The sequence below is a fragment of the Macrotis lagotis genome, chromosome X, assembly GCF_037893015.1.
Source record: "Macrotis lagotis isolate mMagLag1 chromosome X, bilby.v1.9.chrom.fasta, whole genome shotgun sequence".
Taxonomy (NCBI): Eukaryota; Metazoa; Chordata; class Mammalia; order Peramelemorphia; family Peramelidae; genus Macrotis; species Macrotis lagotis.
This window is the reverse complement of record NC_133666.1, coordinates 462,425,389-462,446,908: the sequence shown is the minus strand read 5'-3', so window position 1 is coordinate 462,446,908 and position 21,520 is coordinate 462,425,389. Positions and strand designations below refer to the sequence as shown.

General features: G+C 32.2%; 1 protein-coding gene across 11 annotated transcripts in view; it reads left to right on the top strand.

Moving 5' to 3' along the window:
* The window catches only part of EPB41L3 (erythrocyte membrane protein band 4.1 like 3), a 244,688-nt gene that overhangs the window by 140,650 nt on the left and 82,518 nt on the right, over window positions 1-21,520 (top strand). For 8 of the 11 annotated variants that reach the window (XM_074202418.1, XM_074202413.1, XM_074202416.1 and 5 more), the window contains 4 exons: window positions 8,139-8,291; window positions 12,234-12,331; window positions 13,047-13,222; window positions 16,159-16,379. In XM_074202418.1, the coding sequence (XP_074058519.1) occupies window positions 8,139-8,291; window positions 12,234-12,331; window positions 13,047-13,222; window positions 16,159-16,379 (648 nt within the window). The remainder of the gene's footprint in view (window positions 1-8,138; window positions 8,292-12,233; window positions 12,332-13,046; window positions 13,223-16,158; window positions 16,380-21,520) is intronic. The other 3 variants (XM_074202420.1, XM_074202424.1, XM_074202423.1) reach the window with 1 other exon arrangement.

Below are 21,520 nucleotides of genomic sequence, written 5' to 3'. Positions count from 1 at the left end.
TATTCTCATCCTCACACTGTCATTCCTATACCATAATCATTTCTTTCTAGTCATAACTCAAAATTTTAGGCATTTGGGAATTATTCTTTATTCTCTAAATTAATAACTGTCTTGTTAATTGTTTCTTGGAAATATTTTTTTACCTTTCCTATCTCTGCTATCAGTATCTCTGTTGAGGCTCTTATCACCTCACATTTGGATTTTTGTAACAGTTTCAAATTAATTTCTCTGTATCTCATCTCTTTTCCCTCCCCACAATCTTTCCTTCACAGATCTGTAGACTTAAAACACTGCTTTTTTCCATATTTTTTTCCTCAATATTCAAGAATTTATATTAACTATTGATTGTTGAATAAATTCCAAACTTGGTGCAGGTTAATGTAATCAAGAGGTTAAAATTAATTGGAGGCGGCTAGGTGGCATAGTGGATAAAGCACCAGCCCTGGAGTCAGGAGTACCTGGGTTCAAGTCCAGTCTCAGACACTTAATAAATGCCTAGCTGTGTGGCCTTGGGCAAGCCACTTAACCCTGTTTGCCTTACAAAAACCTAAAAAAAATTAATTGGAGTTGGAAGTCCTTAGTATGAATCCAAGCTCTGCTATTTACTTCCCATATGAAACAAAGAATTTCATTTTTATTGGCTTTAATTTCCTGAAATGTAAAATAATGAGATTGAACTTTATGCTACAGTGAAGCCTCTTTCAGTTCTGATTCTATGATCCTTGTTCTGGCATTCAAAATTTTCCTTAATCTAATTCTACCTTATTTGTCCAATTACATATCCCATTTTTTTTTTGCTTTCACATGCTTTTCTGTCTCAGTGTGCTGTAATATCCTTCCTTTCCCTGAAAAATATGTCATAAACAGTCTCCTCTTTGGGGCTTTGTTCTTGATTCTATCCAACTTTACTGAAATACCTAGCTTTATCTTATTTGTGTCTTCTTCAAAAATGAGAAGTAGCCTGGTTATGATAGTCTCTTCTCCTCTCCTCTGTGTCTCCAGACCACAATTAACTCACCTATTTTTCAGGCAAAACTAGACTTTAGTCCACTTTGGCTCTTAATTATTTTGTTTTGTTTTTCATTTTATGTTAAGCTTTCTCTGTTACCAAAAGCTTGTTTGTTGCAGCTACAGTTTTTATATAGTTTGTAGGAGTAGAAATCCTACTAGTTCAACCCCTCCATTTTATAGATTAGGAAATGGAGGTTGGTTGAGACTTACTTAAGATTATGAAAGTTGATTATGGAAAAAAATAGGTTAAAATTCACATCATGTTGCTCAAAGGTAATGGCTCTTTTTGTTACACCCAGCTGACTAATGCAATCATTCAAAATGTATTTGTTGAATTGACCTTCAATTCAAACTTCAGGTTCTATGAGCAGTATCATATTTTAAATAAACACATTTTGAAGTCTTTCTTAAAATCTTTGCCACCCTTATGGAGCATGGAAATTCTTCAAAAACTTTTCGTTTAGTGTTCATTTTTTAGTGAATAAAGCAAGCTCTGGAACATTGCAGTACCTCCTGAATCAGTTTGATAATCATTTGAAATAAGTCAATCTATCCAGGGAAAAAACAAATGGATGAAAAATATCTCTTGTCCAAGGTATGATATTACTATTGGGTGAACACCCCAAACATCTGGAATTCAGATGGTGATTTGAACTTCAGATAATGCAGTAATACTGCCTATTACAATGGCAATTCTTTTTTTTTGCCTCTGATCAAGAAAAATCACAAGGAAATTGTAAAAGATTCCTATGGCAGGCATCTAATTGTAGCACAGAATCAGAGATGAAAATTAAAATAAATGCCACAGACTAATTTTTATTAGTTTCTAAGTTTTCCATTGATAATTCTGAAGTTTGGATGAAGAAGAAAAAGAAAAACACAGTTAGCTAGAGCATTTATAAAATGATTCTACTATTTTATAACAATTGGCCTGATGGCAAGTAAAAGTACAAAGGTTTAGAGAAAAATTTCAAATAAATTTTGGTCTAGGATGTATACATGTTCACAAAAATTCACATAAATAAATCAGTGATTATAATAATAGCTAATGGTTGAAAATAACATTCATAATATGGTTTGAAATGGTGCCAACAAAGAAAAATTAGTTCCGATAATTAAAGGTAGTGTAAATTCAGACATGTAAATCATTTCTTTGAGACATTAAGTATAGTTCTTTAATTATCATCCTGGATTTCTAATGCAGTTGAAATTCATCATAATTTCATAACTTCTAAATAATTTCCAATTATAAATAAGAGCTCAGTCTTCTATTTGTAACATGAAAATCCTATGTCTTTCAAAGTCATTTGAAATAAAAATCCAAATGGATTAGTGTATGTTAGTCCTTTGATCTCAAAGAAGACAATGACATCAGGAAAGTGATGTCATCACTTGCATATAAGATTGGTTAAAATGAGAGGGTGTTGTGCAAATATGCCATTGTCACTGTCCAAGGTCTTCCATTGATTATCAACTGTCCCTATTTTACTGTCAGGAGCCAAGTGACCTGACAGTAAAATAGGGACAGTTGGTGATCAATGGAAGGCCTTGACGTTTTATAGTGTCAGGTTTTTCCCATATCACTGAGGCTCTTTAGGAGTATGGTATCATCAGAAGATAAATTTTTGACAGTAGGGTAAAGCTAACCTATCTTTCCATGTTTACCTGTGCTTCATTGAATTTCTTCACTTTGACATTAAGAGCACTGGGGGGGGGAAAATAACATCATGTCAGCACTTTCAGTGGGCCCTCACAATGCTCCATTTTAATTAAAAGCTTAAATTCCCCTGATCCAAACCAGTTCTAAATAAGCTGCTAGGCACCAATGCTAGGTAGATATGTTATTCGTACATGTTTTCTGTTTCATCCCACAAATGTATTTTGTCAATATGATGAACATGTTTTGGGGGAATTTGTTCCTTGCTTTCCTTTGTCTTGCCTCTACTGATTTATCTCTTGCAAACAATGTTTAACATGTTTCTCATCTTGTATATATGGCCAATTTCTTCACAATTAATTTTGTGAAGTATGAGCAATTACTTTTGGGAAGTTTTGCTGCATAGTAGAAATAGTACTGAGGAAATCATAAGATAAACATTTTAGCTCTGAATTTGCTATTCATATGATTTTATACCAATTAACCTACAGGAAAATCACTCAGACTCAATGCCTTCATCTCTAAAAAATAAAATAAAATGATTGTGCCCTTCATGCTTACTTCTAATAGTTCTTCTAAGAATCAAATGATGATATTTACAAAACACTCTGTCAATTTTGAATGACTAAGCCTATATAAAGTGCTGTCAGTGTTTATGCCATCATCATTATTTTATGTTGGCTTCTAAATCTTAGGTAGACTTCTTTTTAAGAACTTCTACTTTCAAATTAGCAACAGAACTATGATATATTTTAAGCTCAAAGTGATGCTCAAGTTTGCAAATTATATTTAAAAAGTGAGCAGAATCTTTCAGTAACCCTTTAATTTTGTCAGACTTGATGCTGAGAATTTCTAGTTACATAAGACCTAGTAGTTAAACTTTGAAGTCTCATTCTTACCTGACTTTTCTCTTCAATGCACCCTTCTCAGACTGACCAAATGTCTTGGTCAGTGATGGGTGTCCAATGAAGAACTGTTCTAGAAAGAATAATGATGAAAGATTTAAAATAGAGATTTTATTTAAAAAGAAAATATTGTATAGTATTGCCTCCTATATGAAATGTTCCTGACACAACCAAATTTATTGTTTTCTATCTCTGGAATTCTGTGAAATTAGGTCCTTGACAAGTGATTCTTGTGACCAATAAATGTATACTGTGGCTTTTTAGGTAAATGACAGAAATTCTTCCAATATGCCAGTGGAAACCATGTTTTCCTAATCTATTTTCCTCAAATCATCATATGAGAAATGTCTACTAGGTATTCAATTTGAGATCCTACTAATATATGAAATAGGCACTTTGAGTTTAGGTATAGTTTTAGAGACTTAATTCACAAAAAAGGAAGCACTACTCATAAACATAAAGTAACAATTCTTTCAATGAAAATATTTTAAAGGTTTTGCCTAAAAGGTATTGGAAGTCCTCATCTTTGAAACAAAATTCATTGGCTTCAAATTCTATTATATATTTTCAAATTTGTGTGTGTGTTTGTGTGTTCGATGTTGTAGTATCCTGTGGTCAATTCCATTAACCCCATAATCATCTATCTAAATGAAACAATGTATTTTTACTCTACAGGACTTCATTTTAAGATGATTAAGCTCTATTAATATCTTTACATGTTCCTCCAAATGGACTAAAAAAATTTATATCTCTAGATTCAGAGATTTAGTGCTATTTACCAGAGGTCGTGTAAGTTAGTAATTTTTTTTAAATGGACAGCTTAATTTATTTTCCAGTTATTTCAAATTTTTTCAGATAGGTTTTATATTTTTGACATTTTTTCATTTTAAAATATTTCATTACCACCTTACACACACACAAATATACACATACACACACTTTACCCATCATTGAATATCTAAGTTCTTTTAAAGTCACTCAAAGAGAAATTAAGAGATTTTAATGCAATGGAATTTTCTCTAGTAGCAAAAGCTCTATATCAGCTACCAAGAGGCCCAGGTTCTATATCTGTGCTTCTCCAGAGCCCCAGTCCCACAATAGTAAAAATGCTATGTAACACAAGGACAATTAATTTCACTTTCTGGGTCTCAATTTCTTCCTTTCAGTTTTGGGGATTGAGATTCTTCCTTGCAAAATGAGAAGGTGATCTCTATTCATCTGACTTTTCTTTTGTTTTTTAAAAGTTGATTAAAGGAAGCTGTTGAATTGATTGTTGTGCTGCTATATTGTAATCAGCTACCTAGAACAGTTATTTTGATTTCTTACTCCTATCTCCTGGGGGAAATGACACCTTTTTTTTCTCTCTATCAATTTATAATGAATTTTGTAATTATGGTATAATTTTAGCAGTTAGGCAGTACAGTAGATAGATTGCTAGACCTGGAGCCTAGAAGATTTTTCTTTCTGAGTTCAAATCTGACCTCAGAAAATTACTATGTGACCTTGGGCAAATCACTTAACCTTGTTTACCTCAGTTTCTTCATCTGTAAAATGAGTTGAAGAAGAAAATGACAAATTACTCCAGTATCTTTGCCAAGAAAACTCCAAATGGAGTCACAAAGAATTAGACATGACTGAAAATGACAGAACAGTGAAGAAAATGTAATTATGAAAGTTTATGATTTAAGGTCAATAAATTAATTACATATAACTGAGTTTTCCTACTTTAGAGGGGATAAATTGTAGGTATTATTTCAATGGCCATCAAGATTAAGCTTTTCTAAAATACTGTGGATAGGAGAGAACCCATTGTCTGCCACAGAAGGTTCCTAATAAATGCTTGTTGACTGAAGTGATATTTAAACAAGAATTGTAAATTGAAAATAAAAAGATAATAGAATCACCTGGTTTTCAGATTTGTAAAAGTTTTCAGAGACCATCTGATCTAGGTTCTTAGTCTTTGTCATGGAAATATTGTCAGTCTAGTGAATTCCTCTCAAGATTAATAAAGCATTATTAATAAAGGCTAAAGGAAGAAACAAATTGAATTAAATTGAAATATAGTTATCAAAAATATTTTTCAAACAAATTCATGAATCTAGTGTAATCTGCATTCCCAGAAATGATTCCTTTTACAAGTAACCATTAAGCTTTTCCTAAAGACCTCCAAAAAAGAGGAAACAGATATTAGCTCACATTTGTATAGAATTGTAAAGATTTTGAATAGGTTTAGACATATGTTTCATTGTTGTATCATTTCAATCATGTATGACTCACTATGACCCCTTTTGGGGGTATTGCTGGTCAAGATACTGGAGTCCTTTTAAAAAATGATAGAACTGAGGTAAATAGGATTAATAACTTTCCCAGGATGACTCAGCTAGTAAATTGTCTGAGGTCAGATTTGAACTGAGCAAGAAGAGTCTTCCTGATTCCCAGTCCAGTGCTCTATCAGCTATATCCCGTAGCTGGACCTTTGTTTATTAATACTTAAAATAATTTTCTGACTTTGATAAGAGATAGGAGGTCTAAATAAGATGATCATAATTTCTTGGCTTTTGCAGTGATTGGACATGGGATGTTTGTATTGCTTTATTGATGTCATTGTTTAAACCTTTTACCTTTATTTGTAGTTTGGACAAACTAACATGCTAGGCTTTTTTTTTCCTGGACAGTCTGACAAAATTAAACCATTAGAAGCCTTACTATTACTGTTGGTGCATTTACAACTTAAGAATGAAGAGTACATTGTCTTTAGGATTTATTATATTATTCATAGGCATTGCTTAGTCATGTTATTCACATTTAACTATTTTTTAAAGAAGCACTGTAAAGCATGAAAATTTGATGGAAAGAAACCTTTTTGTATCTTTTTGTATACTGCCTCATAGTCTAATGGATCATGGAATTCCTAGTCATTGCTAACACATACTAGTTTGGGAGTCATGAGTTTATCATTTAACCTCTGTGAACTTCAATTTCTTTATTTGGAAAATGAGATAATACCATTCTCATGGAAATATTGTAGTGATTTATTGAGAACACATATACATATAGAGCATCTTTTTTCTTTTGGTTTTCCAGTTTGATTTCTCTGTTCCCCTTTAAAGTATATTTCAACTTGTAGTATTTTTAAATGTTTTCTCCTTGCAAAATAACCACTGTCAATCCTTTATTTACTCCCTGACGGCAATATTACATGGTTGGCTTAATTCATAACTGAACCAAAAGGTACGATTCAAAATAGTGACAAAACTCTCAGTTTCTCATTGGGACAACACTTTATGATACAGTGGAAGCACTAAAGAATAACTTATGAACTCTAATATTATTGCACATAAAGGTATTCATTGCAGAAAATAATTTAAAAGGATTTAGAATGTGATTTTTGGACAAAGTTTTCCCTTATAATTATTCCATGTTATTGGCAGAACTCTAGAACATGTGGAATAGTTTTTCCCCAAAGCATGGCAAATTTGGGTGATCATCATGATTTGGCCCTTCCCTTTCTCCCAGTGACTTTAGAAAAATTTGTGAGTAGAGGAGGAGGTAGCTCTGCCAACTCTTGATAAAAGTGATCCATGATTTGTGTACTTGTGATTAGCCTATGAATATTCCTATCCGTCACCATGGTAAAAGTCAGTGCATTTGTCTTCTAAACATGCCTCTCAGACTGTTTTTTTAAAAAGCTAGTTTTTTTCATCAGAGCTATTTTTTGTTTATTATTTGTATTTTAACTACATAAAAAAATCTTTGCATAGGGATCTGTAACTGGTGAAATTTGCTCTGGAACTTAATCCTGGTGCTTTCCATTAGGGGATTAAAATTTCTTATATTCCCTTTTAAAAACCTGTCCATATGACCATTTCTAGTGAGTTATCAGAATATTTAGTAACTATCTATGACTATTTACCTATAAAGTCTCCATATAGGATTTCTTTAAGAAAAATGTCCTCGAATACATTAAATTTATAATGAAAAATTAATTGTGGAATTCCAAATTATAAACTAATCCTTTGAAAGGATTATGTAGTAAGTAAACATGGTACTGGATTTGAATTCTAAAGACTTGGGTCCAAGATCTAGTGCTCCTATTAATTAACTCTAGGACTTTGGTCAGATGAGTTTATCTATCTAAACATCAATTTCCTTATCCACAAAAATGGATAAAGTAGTAATTCATCATCTATATGAACTATATGAACAGAGAACACCGGAGCTGGACCAGGAGTACCTGGGTTCAAATCAGCCTTAAATATATACTACGTCTATGAAGAAGTTATTTTGCTGCTGTCTTCAACTATAAAATAGGAATGATTAATAGCATCCACTTCCCAGGGTTGGTGTGAAGATCAAATGAAGTAATATAAAATGCAAATCTTAGAAAGCTAAAGAAATACTACTATGTCATAAGACTGGTGTGAAGGTTAAATAAGGTGATTTATGGAATAGAACTTTGTAAATTGTAATATACTACAGGTATGAATTATGGCAATGATGTTAGATGGATGAAAGAAAAAGCTGACATTTGTGTTATTTCTGCTGTTTTCTATCCCCCCGCCCAGGACTCTGAAGGAGTAGAAATTATGTTAGGAGTTTGTGCAAGTGGCCTTTTGATATATCGAGACAGACTCCGAATTAACAGATTTGCCTGGCCAAAAGTTCTGAAAATTTCTTACAAAAGGAACAATTTTTACATAAAAATCAGACCAGGGGAGGTAAGCAAATATATGTTAGCCTTTTCATTGCTTAAATTCATGAAATGGGTATATTGAATATATTTTCAAAAGCTTTCATTATAAATAAATTTATAATTAGTTCTAAATACCTGCAAGGATTTGTTGTAGTTTTTCATATAATCAAAAATGTTAAATATTTCTTTCATTTGTGCTCTTTTGTGTAGTATTTCTTCTATCTTTAGCTTGTTTTCAAGATTTTTCATGGAATGACAGAAGCTCAATGGTTCTTCTGAAGTCATCTAGTTCACTCCAAAGTTTTCTTTTCCAAATATCTTCATTTGAAAACATATGATGATGGGAGGCCAATTATATCTGAGGCAGTCTATTTCACATCTGCACAGCTCTATTATCTTTAACCCGCAAACATTTCTCCCAGTTCTTTCCTGCAGTGCCAAGCAAAGGAATTCTTTTTGCTTTTACTTATCACATTCCATTAACTACTTGAAGGCATTTATCTTATGTGCTGATATCATCTTTGAAACTTCTGAAGAAGTTGAATTTTTCTAACAGTCTCAATACTAACTTTGCCTTTTCTCAATCCTCATTTTCATTGACCTGATTATTTTTAAACCATCAACCACCTCATTCTCCTATATATTTTATCTTCCCTTGACTTCTTTGACACTGCTCTCTCCTAGTTTCTCCTCATACTTATCCGATCACTTCCCATTTCCTTTTACTGAATCATTATTCACCTCCTGCTCTTTAATGTGTCCCTATCCTGTGTCCTCTTTTCTTCTCCTTTTATGGTCACTATCTTTTGTCACTTCTTTTATAGTTATTAATATAATCTCATCTGCTCAGTTGAGTTCAATATATTTTTATCAGTTGAACCACAGATATTTATTCAGCCTTATCTCTCACTTATAAATTCTAGCTACACATCACCAAATACCTATTTGATATCTTCACTTAGATACTTTTCTATAGAAATTATTATTTGAGAAGTGGAATTTGAACACATCTTGATTACTACAGTTCAGGCTTTTTCTACAACATATTCTATCCAGCCTGTCATCCCAACAGCCTTCAATTTGCCATTCCATATTCTTTCTGTGTGTTATATGGTTTTCCATGCCAGGAATTTCCTTTTTTTCCCATTCAGAATTATTATCTTCCTTCAAAATTCATTTCAGGTGCCACATCTAATACAAAACATTTGCTATCCTCTCCCCACCCCAGCCATCCACAATTATTAATGTTCACATAGTGACATTATTTTGTTTATTTAATCCCACTCACCACTCCTACCAAAGATAATATAAACTCCTTGAGGGAATGATACTTGTACCTTTTTTTGTTGTAAGACTTGCATTGCATGACATATTGTTTTGCACAAAATCTTTGCTTAATAAATAGTTCCTAAAGCATACTTCTTTCCTCCAATAGTTTTTATATGACTTGATTTTAAGTATCCTTATCATTTTATCAATTTTTCCTAAAATAGTTTTCATTGATCAGATATAGTAGATGATTTTTATGATTTTCTTCATTCTGAACACTATATTGTTGATCAAGCAGCCTAAAATCACTTTTTTCCCCCTTTGATTCTCATAGTTTACTCTCCTAGCTTTACAGGAACTGTAGCCTAGGCATATTTCCTTTATCCACTATATCCACTAATTTACTTGACTGTGGTTATAGGATTTTACAATGAAATGGAATAATACATAAAGCACTTTTTAATAGCACTATATGTTTTATAGCACTATATAAATACTAGCTATTATTATCACTATTATATTTGTTCTTATTAGAATTGCCCATCATTCTAGCCTGTCTAGAACGTTTTAAATTCCAATTTTGTCATTTATTTTATTGGTAATTCTTTACAACTTTGTTTGGCAAGCATTCTACCTACTCTTTGATCCTAGTAATTAGGATTTTTTTAATTGAATAGAATTGTTCCAAGGGCATAAATCTCAGGACGTTAATTAGAAACTCCCTTGCGCATATTGAGGCACTCATTGATCACAATATTGAGGTTCCATCAGTCAATTACTTCTAAGTCCATTGAACTAAGTAATCACTCTATGCATATGTTAAAACCCAAATAAAGTTTGGAATTCCTCTGTTTTTATAAATTAACTAACCATATGTGTAAAGGAAATGAGTAACTTGATTTTTATCTTCCTATGATACAGTGACAAAATGATAGTGGCTTGTGAACACTACTTCCCTCTATAAATGATTACTATCCTTGAATTTCAGTTTCCCATCTTCACTTCCAATTCTGTATCTAAGTGTAAATACAAGGTTCACTAGTAATTTTTTCTTTTACAAATTACAAATTATAGTATTAAATAAGCATTCAGCTTTTTCTTTTTAGTACTATTTTTTGGGCAAATAATATATTTCTTTTGTATGCATGTATGTGAGCCATATGAACAACAGAAATATTTCACCTATACTTTGGTCCTTACTAAAAACCAAATATCTTTTAACTATTGGGTAGTAAGGTTAAAGGAAGATATAGAAGCACTAATGAAGTTCTTTAATTCTTCAGTGATTTGACTACTCTTATGTCCAATTCAACAAATTTTGACCGAGACATTGTGCTAAATAAATACTGTTGATACCAAAATGCAAATGAGAAAACACATTATTCTCTCAATTTGATATTCATATGTGTGTGTGTCTTTGTGTAAACCACAGTTTTATGTAGATAAAAACAAATTTTTTTACTATATATTACTTTAAATCACAGTAATTTTATATAAGAATCATAGCCTAGAAGCTACATCATAGAAATAGATAGATAGATATGAATGAATATTGAATGATTTCAGTTTTACCTATTAGACAATCATATATGCTAACGCCTGTGCATTCCTTACATGGTAAATGAGATTAGAGAACACAATTACAAATGAAACATCAAGGTTTTCTCTCTCAACCATTCCTAGAGACTCTAATATAGTCAAAGAAGATTTAAGAGCAGCCCAAATGTGACTCAATTTATATGTCTTCTCCCTTATCACCTTCTTTGCTGACCACATAAACCACTTTGTCAGTGATTCATTTCATCAGGAAGAAGTAGTGAATAGAGTAGGAAAAAATATGGAAATGAGTGAGGACACTCAAAGAATTTTTTTGGTGCAAAAGTGGTGATAGAGGTTTAGTTGGAGAGTTGTTAATGTTTATAATTACTGCCCTCTGGTGGTCTGATGGATAGCATCATCAATAAATTCAATAGAGATCAAAATAAAACTTAGACCCATGAAGTCTTGTTTAATTTCAGTGAAGTGTCCAAATAAAATTCATGCTGAAAAGTACACAGAATTTTGGACTTAAAAAAACAATTTTGAACATAAATATAATGGAGACCAAAAAACATCACATTTGGCAAAATAATTCATGTTAGATCAAATTGAACCATGAAATCCACAAGGATATATATATATTGTTCTGCAAAAATTGAAATGGAAACATTGCACAGAATCCTCAGGAACTTTATTCATTAAATGATATAAATGCTAATAGGGAATTAAGTCACACGCTTTAGACTTTTTTAAATCCATTGTAAGAAGAAAATATCTAAGTTTAGCACTTATTCAACAAATATTCACTAAATGTTTAAGCATGGAGCTACAAAGAAAAGAGAAAAAACATCTTTTATGCACTAATGATTTTTATGCAGTGAAATTGAATATTTGCTAAAGGAAGATCTTAGGTCCTCAAAATCTGATGTATTGAAGATTATTATGAGACATTCCTGTGAAAATTTACTTTCCTTAAAAGCTTAAATGTATAAAGGCCACTATAAGTTTAGTGTGTTAAATGTAATTATGTGAGGATTCTAATGATCTTTGCAAACTATTTTGAGGTTATTAAATTTACATCCCATAGAAACCATTATGTATAATTCTTTATTGAAAAATCAATGTTCAATTGAAGATTTTTTTTCATTCCCTCATTTAGTTTGAACAATTTGAAAGCACCATTGGGTTTAAGTTGCCAAACCATCGTGCTGCAAAGCGTCTATGGAAAGTATGTGTTGAACATCACACATTTTTCAGGTAAGTAGAGATCTTTTTCCCCCATTATTTTACAACTGTAGAATAATTCAGTTAATGAAGCAAATTGTAAGCAATTAAAATTGTGCTAAGGAAGATTTCTCAGAGGAAGAGAAATATTTAAAATTCAGGAGTATTTCTTGACCAAACCAAATTAGTGGTTTGCAAACAATTAATTAGTTTGGGGGCTCATGTACATTTTTTATGCCAGAGTTTCCATTACTATCCCAATTTTTCATAGTTTCTACCCCAAAGTTTTCCTTGACATCATTTCTAGAATCCTCCACTTTCTCTTTTCTATATTATACCCTTTTTTCTCAGAATATTTCTTCAGAATAGAAGAATATTTCTAATATTATTACTTTGAAATGTATACATTGCTATCTTAGATTTCAATCTCTTCTTGCCTTTGTAATAAAAAAAGAAATGTCTGGCCATAAAAACCAGCAAATGAAACCTGACGTATTATGATTTGGGAAATAACTGTTCTGAAATTTGCATTGAATTATACTATTCTTGTCAATTCAGTTTTCTTAGCTTGCTACTTATATTATACATAATATAATAATCTATAGTATTTCACTTTCCATGAGAGAGGGAGGGAGGGAGGGAGGGAGAGAGAGAGGGAGAGAGAGAGAGAGAGAGAGAGAGAGAGAGAGAGAGAGAGAGAGAGAGAGAGAGAGAAATAATTATATTTTTTCCTGATATTATTTCTTAGGCTCTTATTACCAGAAGCACCACCAAAGAAATTCCTTACCCTGGGTTCCAAATTCCGCTATAGTGGCAGAACACAAGCTCAAACAAGAAGAGCCAGTGCACTGATAGACCGACCAGCCCCTTATTTTGAACGTTCTTCTAGCAAACGGTACACAATGTCCCGCAGCCTGGATGGGGGTAAGAGCTATTAACAACTTAACTTCAGAATTATCACTAGTTATGATCATGATGGGCTCAAAAGTCATGAGCTTTCTATAGATTCAGATTCCCATGGCTTGTTATTAAAAAAAAATCTTATGTATGATTGGGTGACAATTTTTAAAGCATTAAGTCTATCTGCAGCTTCACTTTCCAGTTTCATGTAGATCAAAATGTAGACAATGGGTTAAAGGAAATGAAGAATGCAGGTTCTTCATGGTAGACTGACCTGTTTTGATTGTGATACAATGGGACTAGACCTGTGATTTCATTGGAAAAAGGAAATACCTCTGTCCATGCATGTCTTTTCACCTGGGTTGCAATTTATAATTTTATAGAGATGTGTGGAAGAGCTTAATTTGTTTGTTCATTGTTACACAGTATGTATTAGAGACATCACATACCATCTTACTCTTAGCTACTATTGATAAAAAACAGGAAATTTTTTTTCAAGAGAAAGATTTGCTATAACACTAAAAAAAGTCAGTCAAAAACTATATGGGGATAATACAATTATATTACATGCCAATTCTATATAAAACTTCAGAGCAGGGTTGTTGACAATTTCAAAAAGTAAACCATATGTTATATATGCCCTTGCTTTCAGGTAATAAATATAATTTAGTTTTTTATAATTGACTAATAATGATGGATAGAAATGATCATACTAGGCTCAGTTGCCACTTATAGAAACTATATTAAGGGTTTGAAGTTAATGTCATTGGTTGTAAATAAAAGAAATAATTGCTTAATAATCAAATAAATTTTGGGATATTACCTGCTATTGATAATTAAGTACAATGAATTTATGGTAAAATTTTATTGGTATATGATTATTTCAGAAATTCTTTTTTAGGAAATAATTTATTATCTGTATTTTGGTATTTTTCCTATTTTTCAATTCTTTCCCCACCTCCACGTTTGTTTTTGTTTATTTTTGCAAGGCAATGTGGTGTTAATGACTTGCCCAAGGTCACACAACTAATTTTTAGGTGTCTGGGGCTAGATTTGAACTCAGGTCCTCCTGACTCCAGGGCCAATGCTCTATTCACTGCATTGCCTAGCTACCCCTTTCCCCTCTACTTTTACCCAACTACTGTGGAGGAAAATATATTAGATAACACACCTAAGGGAAAATTTAGAATACAATTCCATATAGAAATATTGTTACTCATGATAGATCATTTCATATAATTCAAATGTTATTTTTGATGAAATTGGCTTTCATGTTATACTCCAATATATAGTCACCATTGGTAGCATTATGTCTTTGGGGAAATTTATTCTATATTAGAAAGAATCAACTTACTTTTGTACTTTTGTAACATAAACCTTTCCTCAAATTGAGACTACCAACAATTAGTTGAATACAGATTAGAATATCCCAATTTCTTTTTCTATCTTAATAATACTCACTTTTCTCTTCATACCCTACATACTCTACACACATACTTGAGTTTCTTATTCACAGACTCAGAGTTAGCTCTTTTATGTTAAACATTAAGAAATCTAAGTTATTAGAGCCATGTCTTTTACAATTTTTATTTCACTGTTTGATGTTTGTATTGTGTCTTTCTAAGAGAATGGTTTTTTTTGAATGTGATTGTAGTAATGATTTTGGTATGATGTTTGTTGCTGTGAAAGGGAAAAGCATTGTCAAGTATATGTGCTAATAACATCCTATCTCTTCCTTTCCCTGCCCAAAAATGATGTTAGTATGTCTTGTCTCTCATGGATTGGGATTGTGCTGATTGCAAACTGGGAATTGCATGGTTGAAGCACAAATTGTTTTTTTTGTTTAACTGCATTGTCTTTAAGACAGCAAGAATAGAGAAAAAAATTTAAGGAAACTTTTTGAAACCTTTTAAAGGAACTTTTAAGTTTTAGGCATGTACTTTGTGAACAAAAGTGAATGTTTAGTGATTTTGCTATTATAAGGATTTTAAGAATTCCTTTCCACAATTTTATTTTAGTATTCAGAGATCTTAAAATCAAACACTAATTGCAATTCATGTTTTGTTTGTTTGTTTTTTGACTATTGTGTAATTGGAGACAAATTTTATTAAGTTTTGGTCACTTTTATTATATTTAAGTCCTAAAATGATTAGCACTAAATTTTGCAACTCAGTTTGACTTCTTAAATTTTTCTTTACAATATCAAAGGACATTTCTTAAATCTTAGATGCTCTGCATGCATTGCATTTGCATGGCTTCCATTTAGCATCTGTTTGTCATGCTTCCAGAATGTAATAAAAATGCCTGTTGTCTTTCGTTGCAGTCAGGTAACATTGAAATGGAGATTTCAATGTTTCTAATCTTCATTTGATCAGTTACCACCTGTTTTATTCATCTCTGGCTAGAGAGTGGTGTTTAATTATCATAATAACTTTAAATATAGGAATCATGTTTCCATATATCCTGGGGACATCTTTTATAAAGACCATTATTAATATAGTGCTTGTTAAAGAAAGGCATTTCCAAAAATATAATCAGAATTTTTTTTTCAATCTAACACCAATTCCTGGCCGTAGATATTGAAGCAAATTATCTACTAAAAAGAACTAGCATTGAATGGGCTGGACTACAGGAATTGTTGCTTGGTATCTGTAAATGGACTTAAAGGAGGCTTTTCCTCCTATATTTCCAGGTGCTTTTAGACTCATATCTTCAGAACTTTCTTTTAAATTATTACTTACCAGTGAGCGTGGGGATTGGCTAAAATCATTCTGATTGTTTTATGTGTTAAGCATTTAACGAATTTGCAAATATGATTATACAAAATATAGAAAAGCTATGTGTGCCTTTAAACTTAAGTACTCACTAAGCAAACTTCAAAAAATAATTGTGATGTTTTTAACTGCCTTTTAACAATAATCAGAATTAACTATTTCAGATTTTTTTATATTTGCCTTTAGCATCAGTGAATGAAAACCATGAAATGTACATGAAGGATTCTATGTCTGCTGCAGAGGTTGGTACTGGCCAGTACGCCACGACAAAGGGCATCTCTCAGACCAACTTGATAACAACTGTGACGCCAGAGAAAAAGGCAGAAGAGGAGAGGGATGAGGAAGAAGACAAGAGGAAAAGGGCCGAAGAAGTCACTCCAGTCTCAGCAATACGGCATGAGGCAAAGGTAGATTTTTCTAGGCTTCTCTTGAAAATTGCTCACTATTCTAGGGACTACCAAAGCATTATTAGAGGAAATAAGAAAAGAATGTGTTAAATCATGGGATAACACATGTTTCAACATTAGTTATATAAATGTTGTCAGCTTCATCCATTGACTCATTTTTTAAAACTCTTGTTTGCTTTTGAAAACAATTCATTTTTTAATACAACTGAGGTTCTATATAAGACTTTCACAGGTAACCTGGTGAAAAAATTTGATTTTATAAAACCATATAATAATTTTGGGATAATGATTTGTGATTTTGATTCATAATTTACACTCAGTAGTTGTTTTTCTATGTTTGTTTCTGGCCCCATTTCCCTATTCCACTACTTAGTATATTCATTTTTTTCTATTAACAAAGGTGCAAATTGTCATTCCTCTGTTTAGATGTGTTGAGTAAATAGTTAGTACATTTATATACATCTCTTTCCATGGGTCTTATAAATGTCAAATAGTTTGGTCCTAGAGACAAGATTCTGATAAGGACTAAACTAACTATATGGAGAAACTTAACTAGTGGGTGCTGAATTTGGCCACAGCAATCTAGGAAACATGCAGTCATTGCAAAGCGTTTGTTTCTTAATTAGGGAAAGCAAAAAAAAAAAAGAAGCTACATAGAAAGCTGACTTTGAACCTAGAGACAAACCTCCTTATTGTTATGCTGATTATCTGATGGTTCTTAATTTCATTCTCTGTAAGACAACTTTCCAACAAATTAACTCAAATGTTATAAATCTTGTTGGCAATTTTGTAAATAAGTTAGAGAGAGTGGCAGGAGAGTGATGCCTCTGAAATGAGTAGGGCTTTGAAGTCAACAATGGTAGTTGGCATACATGGAAATTATAATCATTGCCTTTAGGATCAAACAGCAGCATCTAATTCTGGTCATTAGTAGAGATATTTTGTAGTCAACTTTAGAATAGCCTCCCACCCTATCTAGGTTTCCATGGAGTTGTGGTCTTCAGGATAAGTACTCCTCAAATACAGATGATTAATATAGTGAATATAACATATGATTCTGAGGACAAATATCAGTTCTGATTATCTTTTCTAGTAATACCTTAGTGAAATGCCTCTAAATAAAGGCCTAGTATGTTCACATATACTAAATTATAATAAAAGTTAATCCTACCTGTTATTTTTCAACAATCTAGTAATGATTGATTTTCCTAGATGACATATTTTCTTTGGTTGAGAGAATAAATTAACTAGATATTAAAATGTAGCCATAGGGGGCGCAATGAATAGAGCACCGGCCCTGGAGTCAGGAGTACCCGAGTGCAAATCTGGCCTCAGATACTTAATAATTACCTAGCTGTGTAGTCTTGGGCAAGCCACTTAAAGACATTGTCTTGCAAAAAATTAATTTAAAAAACGTAGTTATAGCAGAAAATAAGGACTTGAGTTTTCAGATTATATGTAGTCTTTATAGGCATTCACATTATAACTTTAGGATAGTTTATCTCACATTTTATTTCTTTGTTTGAATTGGTCTGTTAATAACCCAATAATATAGTAATTTTTTAAAATTGAAATATTCTAGCTATATGGTTTTATCCCAATTGTTTCTAGCTTTGTGCTATTTATAGCACCTATACAATTTGAATACAATTAGATGCATTCTTTTTAGTTGACTTTAATATAGTTACCTACTTCATTGGAAAGGTTTTTAAAGCAATTTCTAATTATATTAACTAAATGATGTAACTGTAGACTGCATCCATTTTTGATATAAACAAGTCCACAAAATCTGGCAGTTTTTAAATTATTTATTTGAATGAGAACTGATTAGAATTGTGGCTGAAATACACTCAGGAGAAATAGTAACCTTCATCATAAACATGGCAAATTCATGCTTTGAGCAGATGAAACATTTTTATCCTCAGAGACAAAGACACTGACTCAGTGATTGAAGTGGACCAACCCTTCTCCTACAATACTTCATTACCAAACGTTCTTTTTTTTTTGCAAGGCAATGTGGTTAAGTGGCTTGCCCAAGGCTGCAGAGCTAGGTAATTATTAAGTGTCTGAGGTCAGATTTGAACTCGGGTACTCCTGACTCCAGGGCCGGTTCTCTATCCACTGTGCCACCTAGCCGCCCCATGAATGAGGTTTAAACATTCTTTAGAAAAAATTATTTTGCTAAACATTGGGGGACAAAAGCATGAACTGACTGAATTTTACTTGTCCCTTCCATCCCTTCAACTATTGAATTAGTTATAATTTTTAAAATATTTTTTCAGAGTTTTTAGAAATATTTTCACCCCAAATTTCATGAAATGTGTGTGTGTAAACCATGAAATTTCTAAATGCAAGTAATCTTAAACTCAAACATGAAGTTGTGCTTTATAAACTAAGGATCACTTCTCTAATGATTTTCATTCAGAAGTATTAGAAAATCAGCTTACTATGGACTCATATTTACAAATATTTTTCATATGTAATATGATTGCATATTCATATGGCCTTGTAGGAGAAACACAGACTTATATTTGTTATACTATAGTACAGGCCTTATTAAATATCTATACATTTAAGTCATGATAATTTTAATGCATGTTCTGTTCCTTCTCATGTCACTCCTAAACCCGAGCTTTCTCATCTTTAAAATGGTGAAAATATCTAAATTGCTTTTCACAGAGTTATTCTGTTGAAGATGCTTTGCAAAATCCCACATATTGTATGTTGGAAATACTTCCTTGATGCCAGACTATTAGTCAGTTTTCAGAGGCATTAGTTTAATCATTATTCTAACTACTCACGATAGAGGGGAAAAAAAGATGTTCAGATTACTTCACAGTTGCTAGAAAAATCTTCCCTGCATGGCTGACCCAGTTTCCAGGCATCTTGCTTTCCTAGCTCTCCACATTTCTCTGATTTTGACAGAGCAAGCCTGGGGCAGGGTGGGGGTGGGGGGAAGTGGATGAGGAAGGGTTCACCAATCCAAGATATGCATCTGTTTCTAAGTAGGGTTTGGAAGTCATGACCATAACATGAGGTTAGGCTTGGAAATAAATATTAATTCATTCATAACAGTGGCACCTACATGAAACATGCATCACAGATGTGTTCCTTTTTATGTGAGTGGCTTCTCAGGTAGCCAGGGGGAAGGGAAGCTGCCTTAGATAATGTCTGCTCTGAAACCTTTTGGGAAAAAGACTCAAATGGCTACAATAGTCTGCCAGTGCCCTGACCTAGATCACATTGAGAGGCCACTTGAGTCCCACTATGGTTTTCTCATCAGTTATTGGATATCTCTTGTTTTAGGTGCCAGTGCCATGCTAGAGTAAAATGCCCAGGTGTTGAGACAGAGATGATGTTCTCCATGAGGGCTTTCAATACAAGTGATAACTATGTGCTAAAAGCATTTGATAATTTCAAAAGTTATTTAGCATACATGAAGTCACTTTCCCTTTGGAAGATCCTTGTAAAATTATAACTAATTTGTTTTCAAAGGGAAATTTCCTTTGACCTATTTTAGCTGTGATAGGTTTTACCTGGGATTATTTTTTCTTCATTAATTAGGAACCAGATTCACAAAAGTATTGGAATAAAGGGGGACCCTCCAATGGGAGTCTTACAATTAAGAATGCTAATAATGATAGTCCATGAGATTATTCGTTATTTGAAAAAAAACGCTTTACAATTAATCTCTTCATGCTCTAAATCTTCCTTTGAGACAGAGATGTAGATAATGTTTTACAAATATGAAACTGAGGTGCACATAGGTCATATTTTGCTCATATTCCCACCATTGTGGAGCTAAAGCTAGAATTCAGGTTTCATTATTCCATGAAGGGAAAAAAAATAAAATTTTTATAGGGCTTACTATGTGTCATACATTGGGCTAAGTGCTTATTTTACAAATGTTTCCATTTTTGATCTTCACAATAATCCTGTGAGGTATGCTGCTATTATTATCTCTATGTTATGTTTGAGGAAATTGAGGCAAATAAAGGTTTCATGATTTGCCCAAGGTCATTCAGTTAGTAAGTATTGAAGGGTAGATTTGAACTCAGGTTTTCTTGGCTCCCAGTCCAGCACTGTCCTCTGAGTTATTAGCAACCTGTGAGCAGAGCATTGTTAGATATGAGATTTAGACAAATCAAATGGTGGGGGTAGCTTTAAACTGAACAATTTGGACAGCCTCATTATCATGAGACTCTCTGATTTATTGCAATAAAGAAGAGTCAACTTTCTTTGGATGTTCTGGACTAATTAAGATGAGAGATTATCCATAGAAATACCTGTTCTTACTATGTTAATAATGACTGAAGATAGATAAAAAATATTCTTCTTATGAGCTAACCATTATACCACAAGGCAAATTTTAAGAAATATATAGTATTTTTTATATCCAGAGTTTTCCTAATTTCTTTAAACCAGTTAGTGTTTTCATTTTGAATTATACTTACAGAGATAAAAAAATTCAAAGAAATATTATTGTGTTTTTTGTGAGTGATTTTAAAAAGTTTGATTTAGCATGCTCTTAGTTAATTGGATAGAAATAAATTTTTATCTGTTTCAGGTTACTTAGTGATATCATATTTAAAAAGGAATGAGGCCAGAAATTTAAATTTTAGCATCTCATATAAATTGGAATTAGTTAAAAATAAAATGATGATGAAAATTTTATTTCAGGTCAGGATTTATTTTTCCAACCCACTGAAGTATTAGTAACATTTCTTTCACCCAGAGGTCAGGGAAAGGTTCTTGAAAGTCTTTGTATCTCAAGTTGTCAAGCTCATTTGTTTTTGTTTCAAACCCCAAAAGCTTTCCAATTATTTTGTTGTCAGTGTCATAGTGAAAGTAGTTTTAAAATCTGTTTTGGTAGAAATTTTATAGCCATTTGAATTCCATAAAATCTGGAGTTGAGCATGAACAGACTCCCATGTTGTAGCTTTTTAAAATGTGCATTTGGATATGCATGTACTTTATATATAATTTCATAGGCAGGCTAACATAAATATTGTTTTTTTTTTTAATTTGTAACCATTAGTCCTCCATTTGAGACAATTTTTGGCATGCAGCTTGAATATTTTTTTTAATTCTATGAACAACCCTAGTGCTAAAATTCTTGTTTTAAAATTTTATTCTTATTC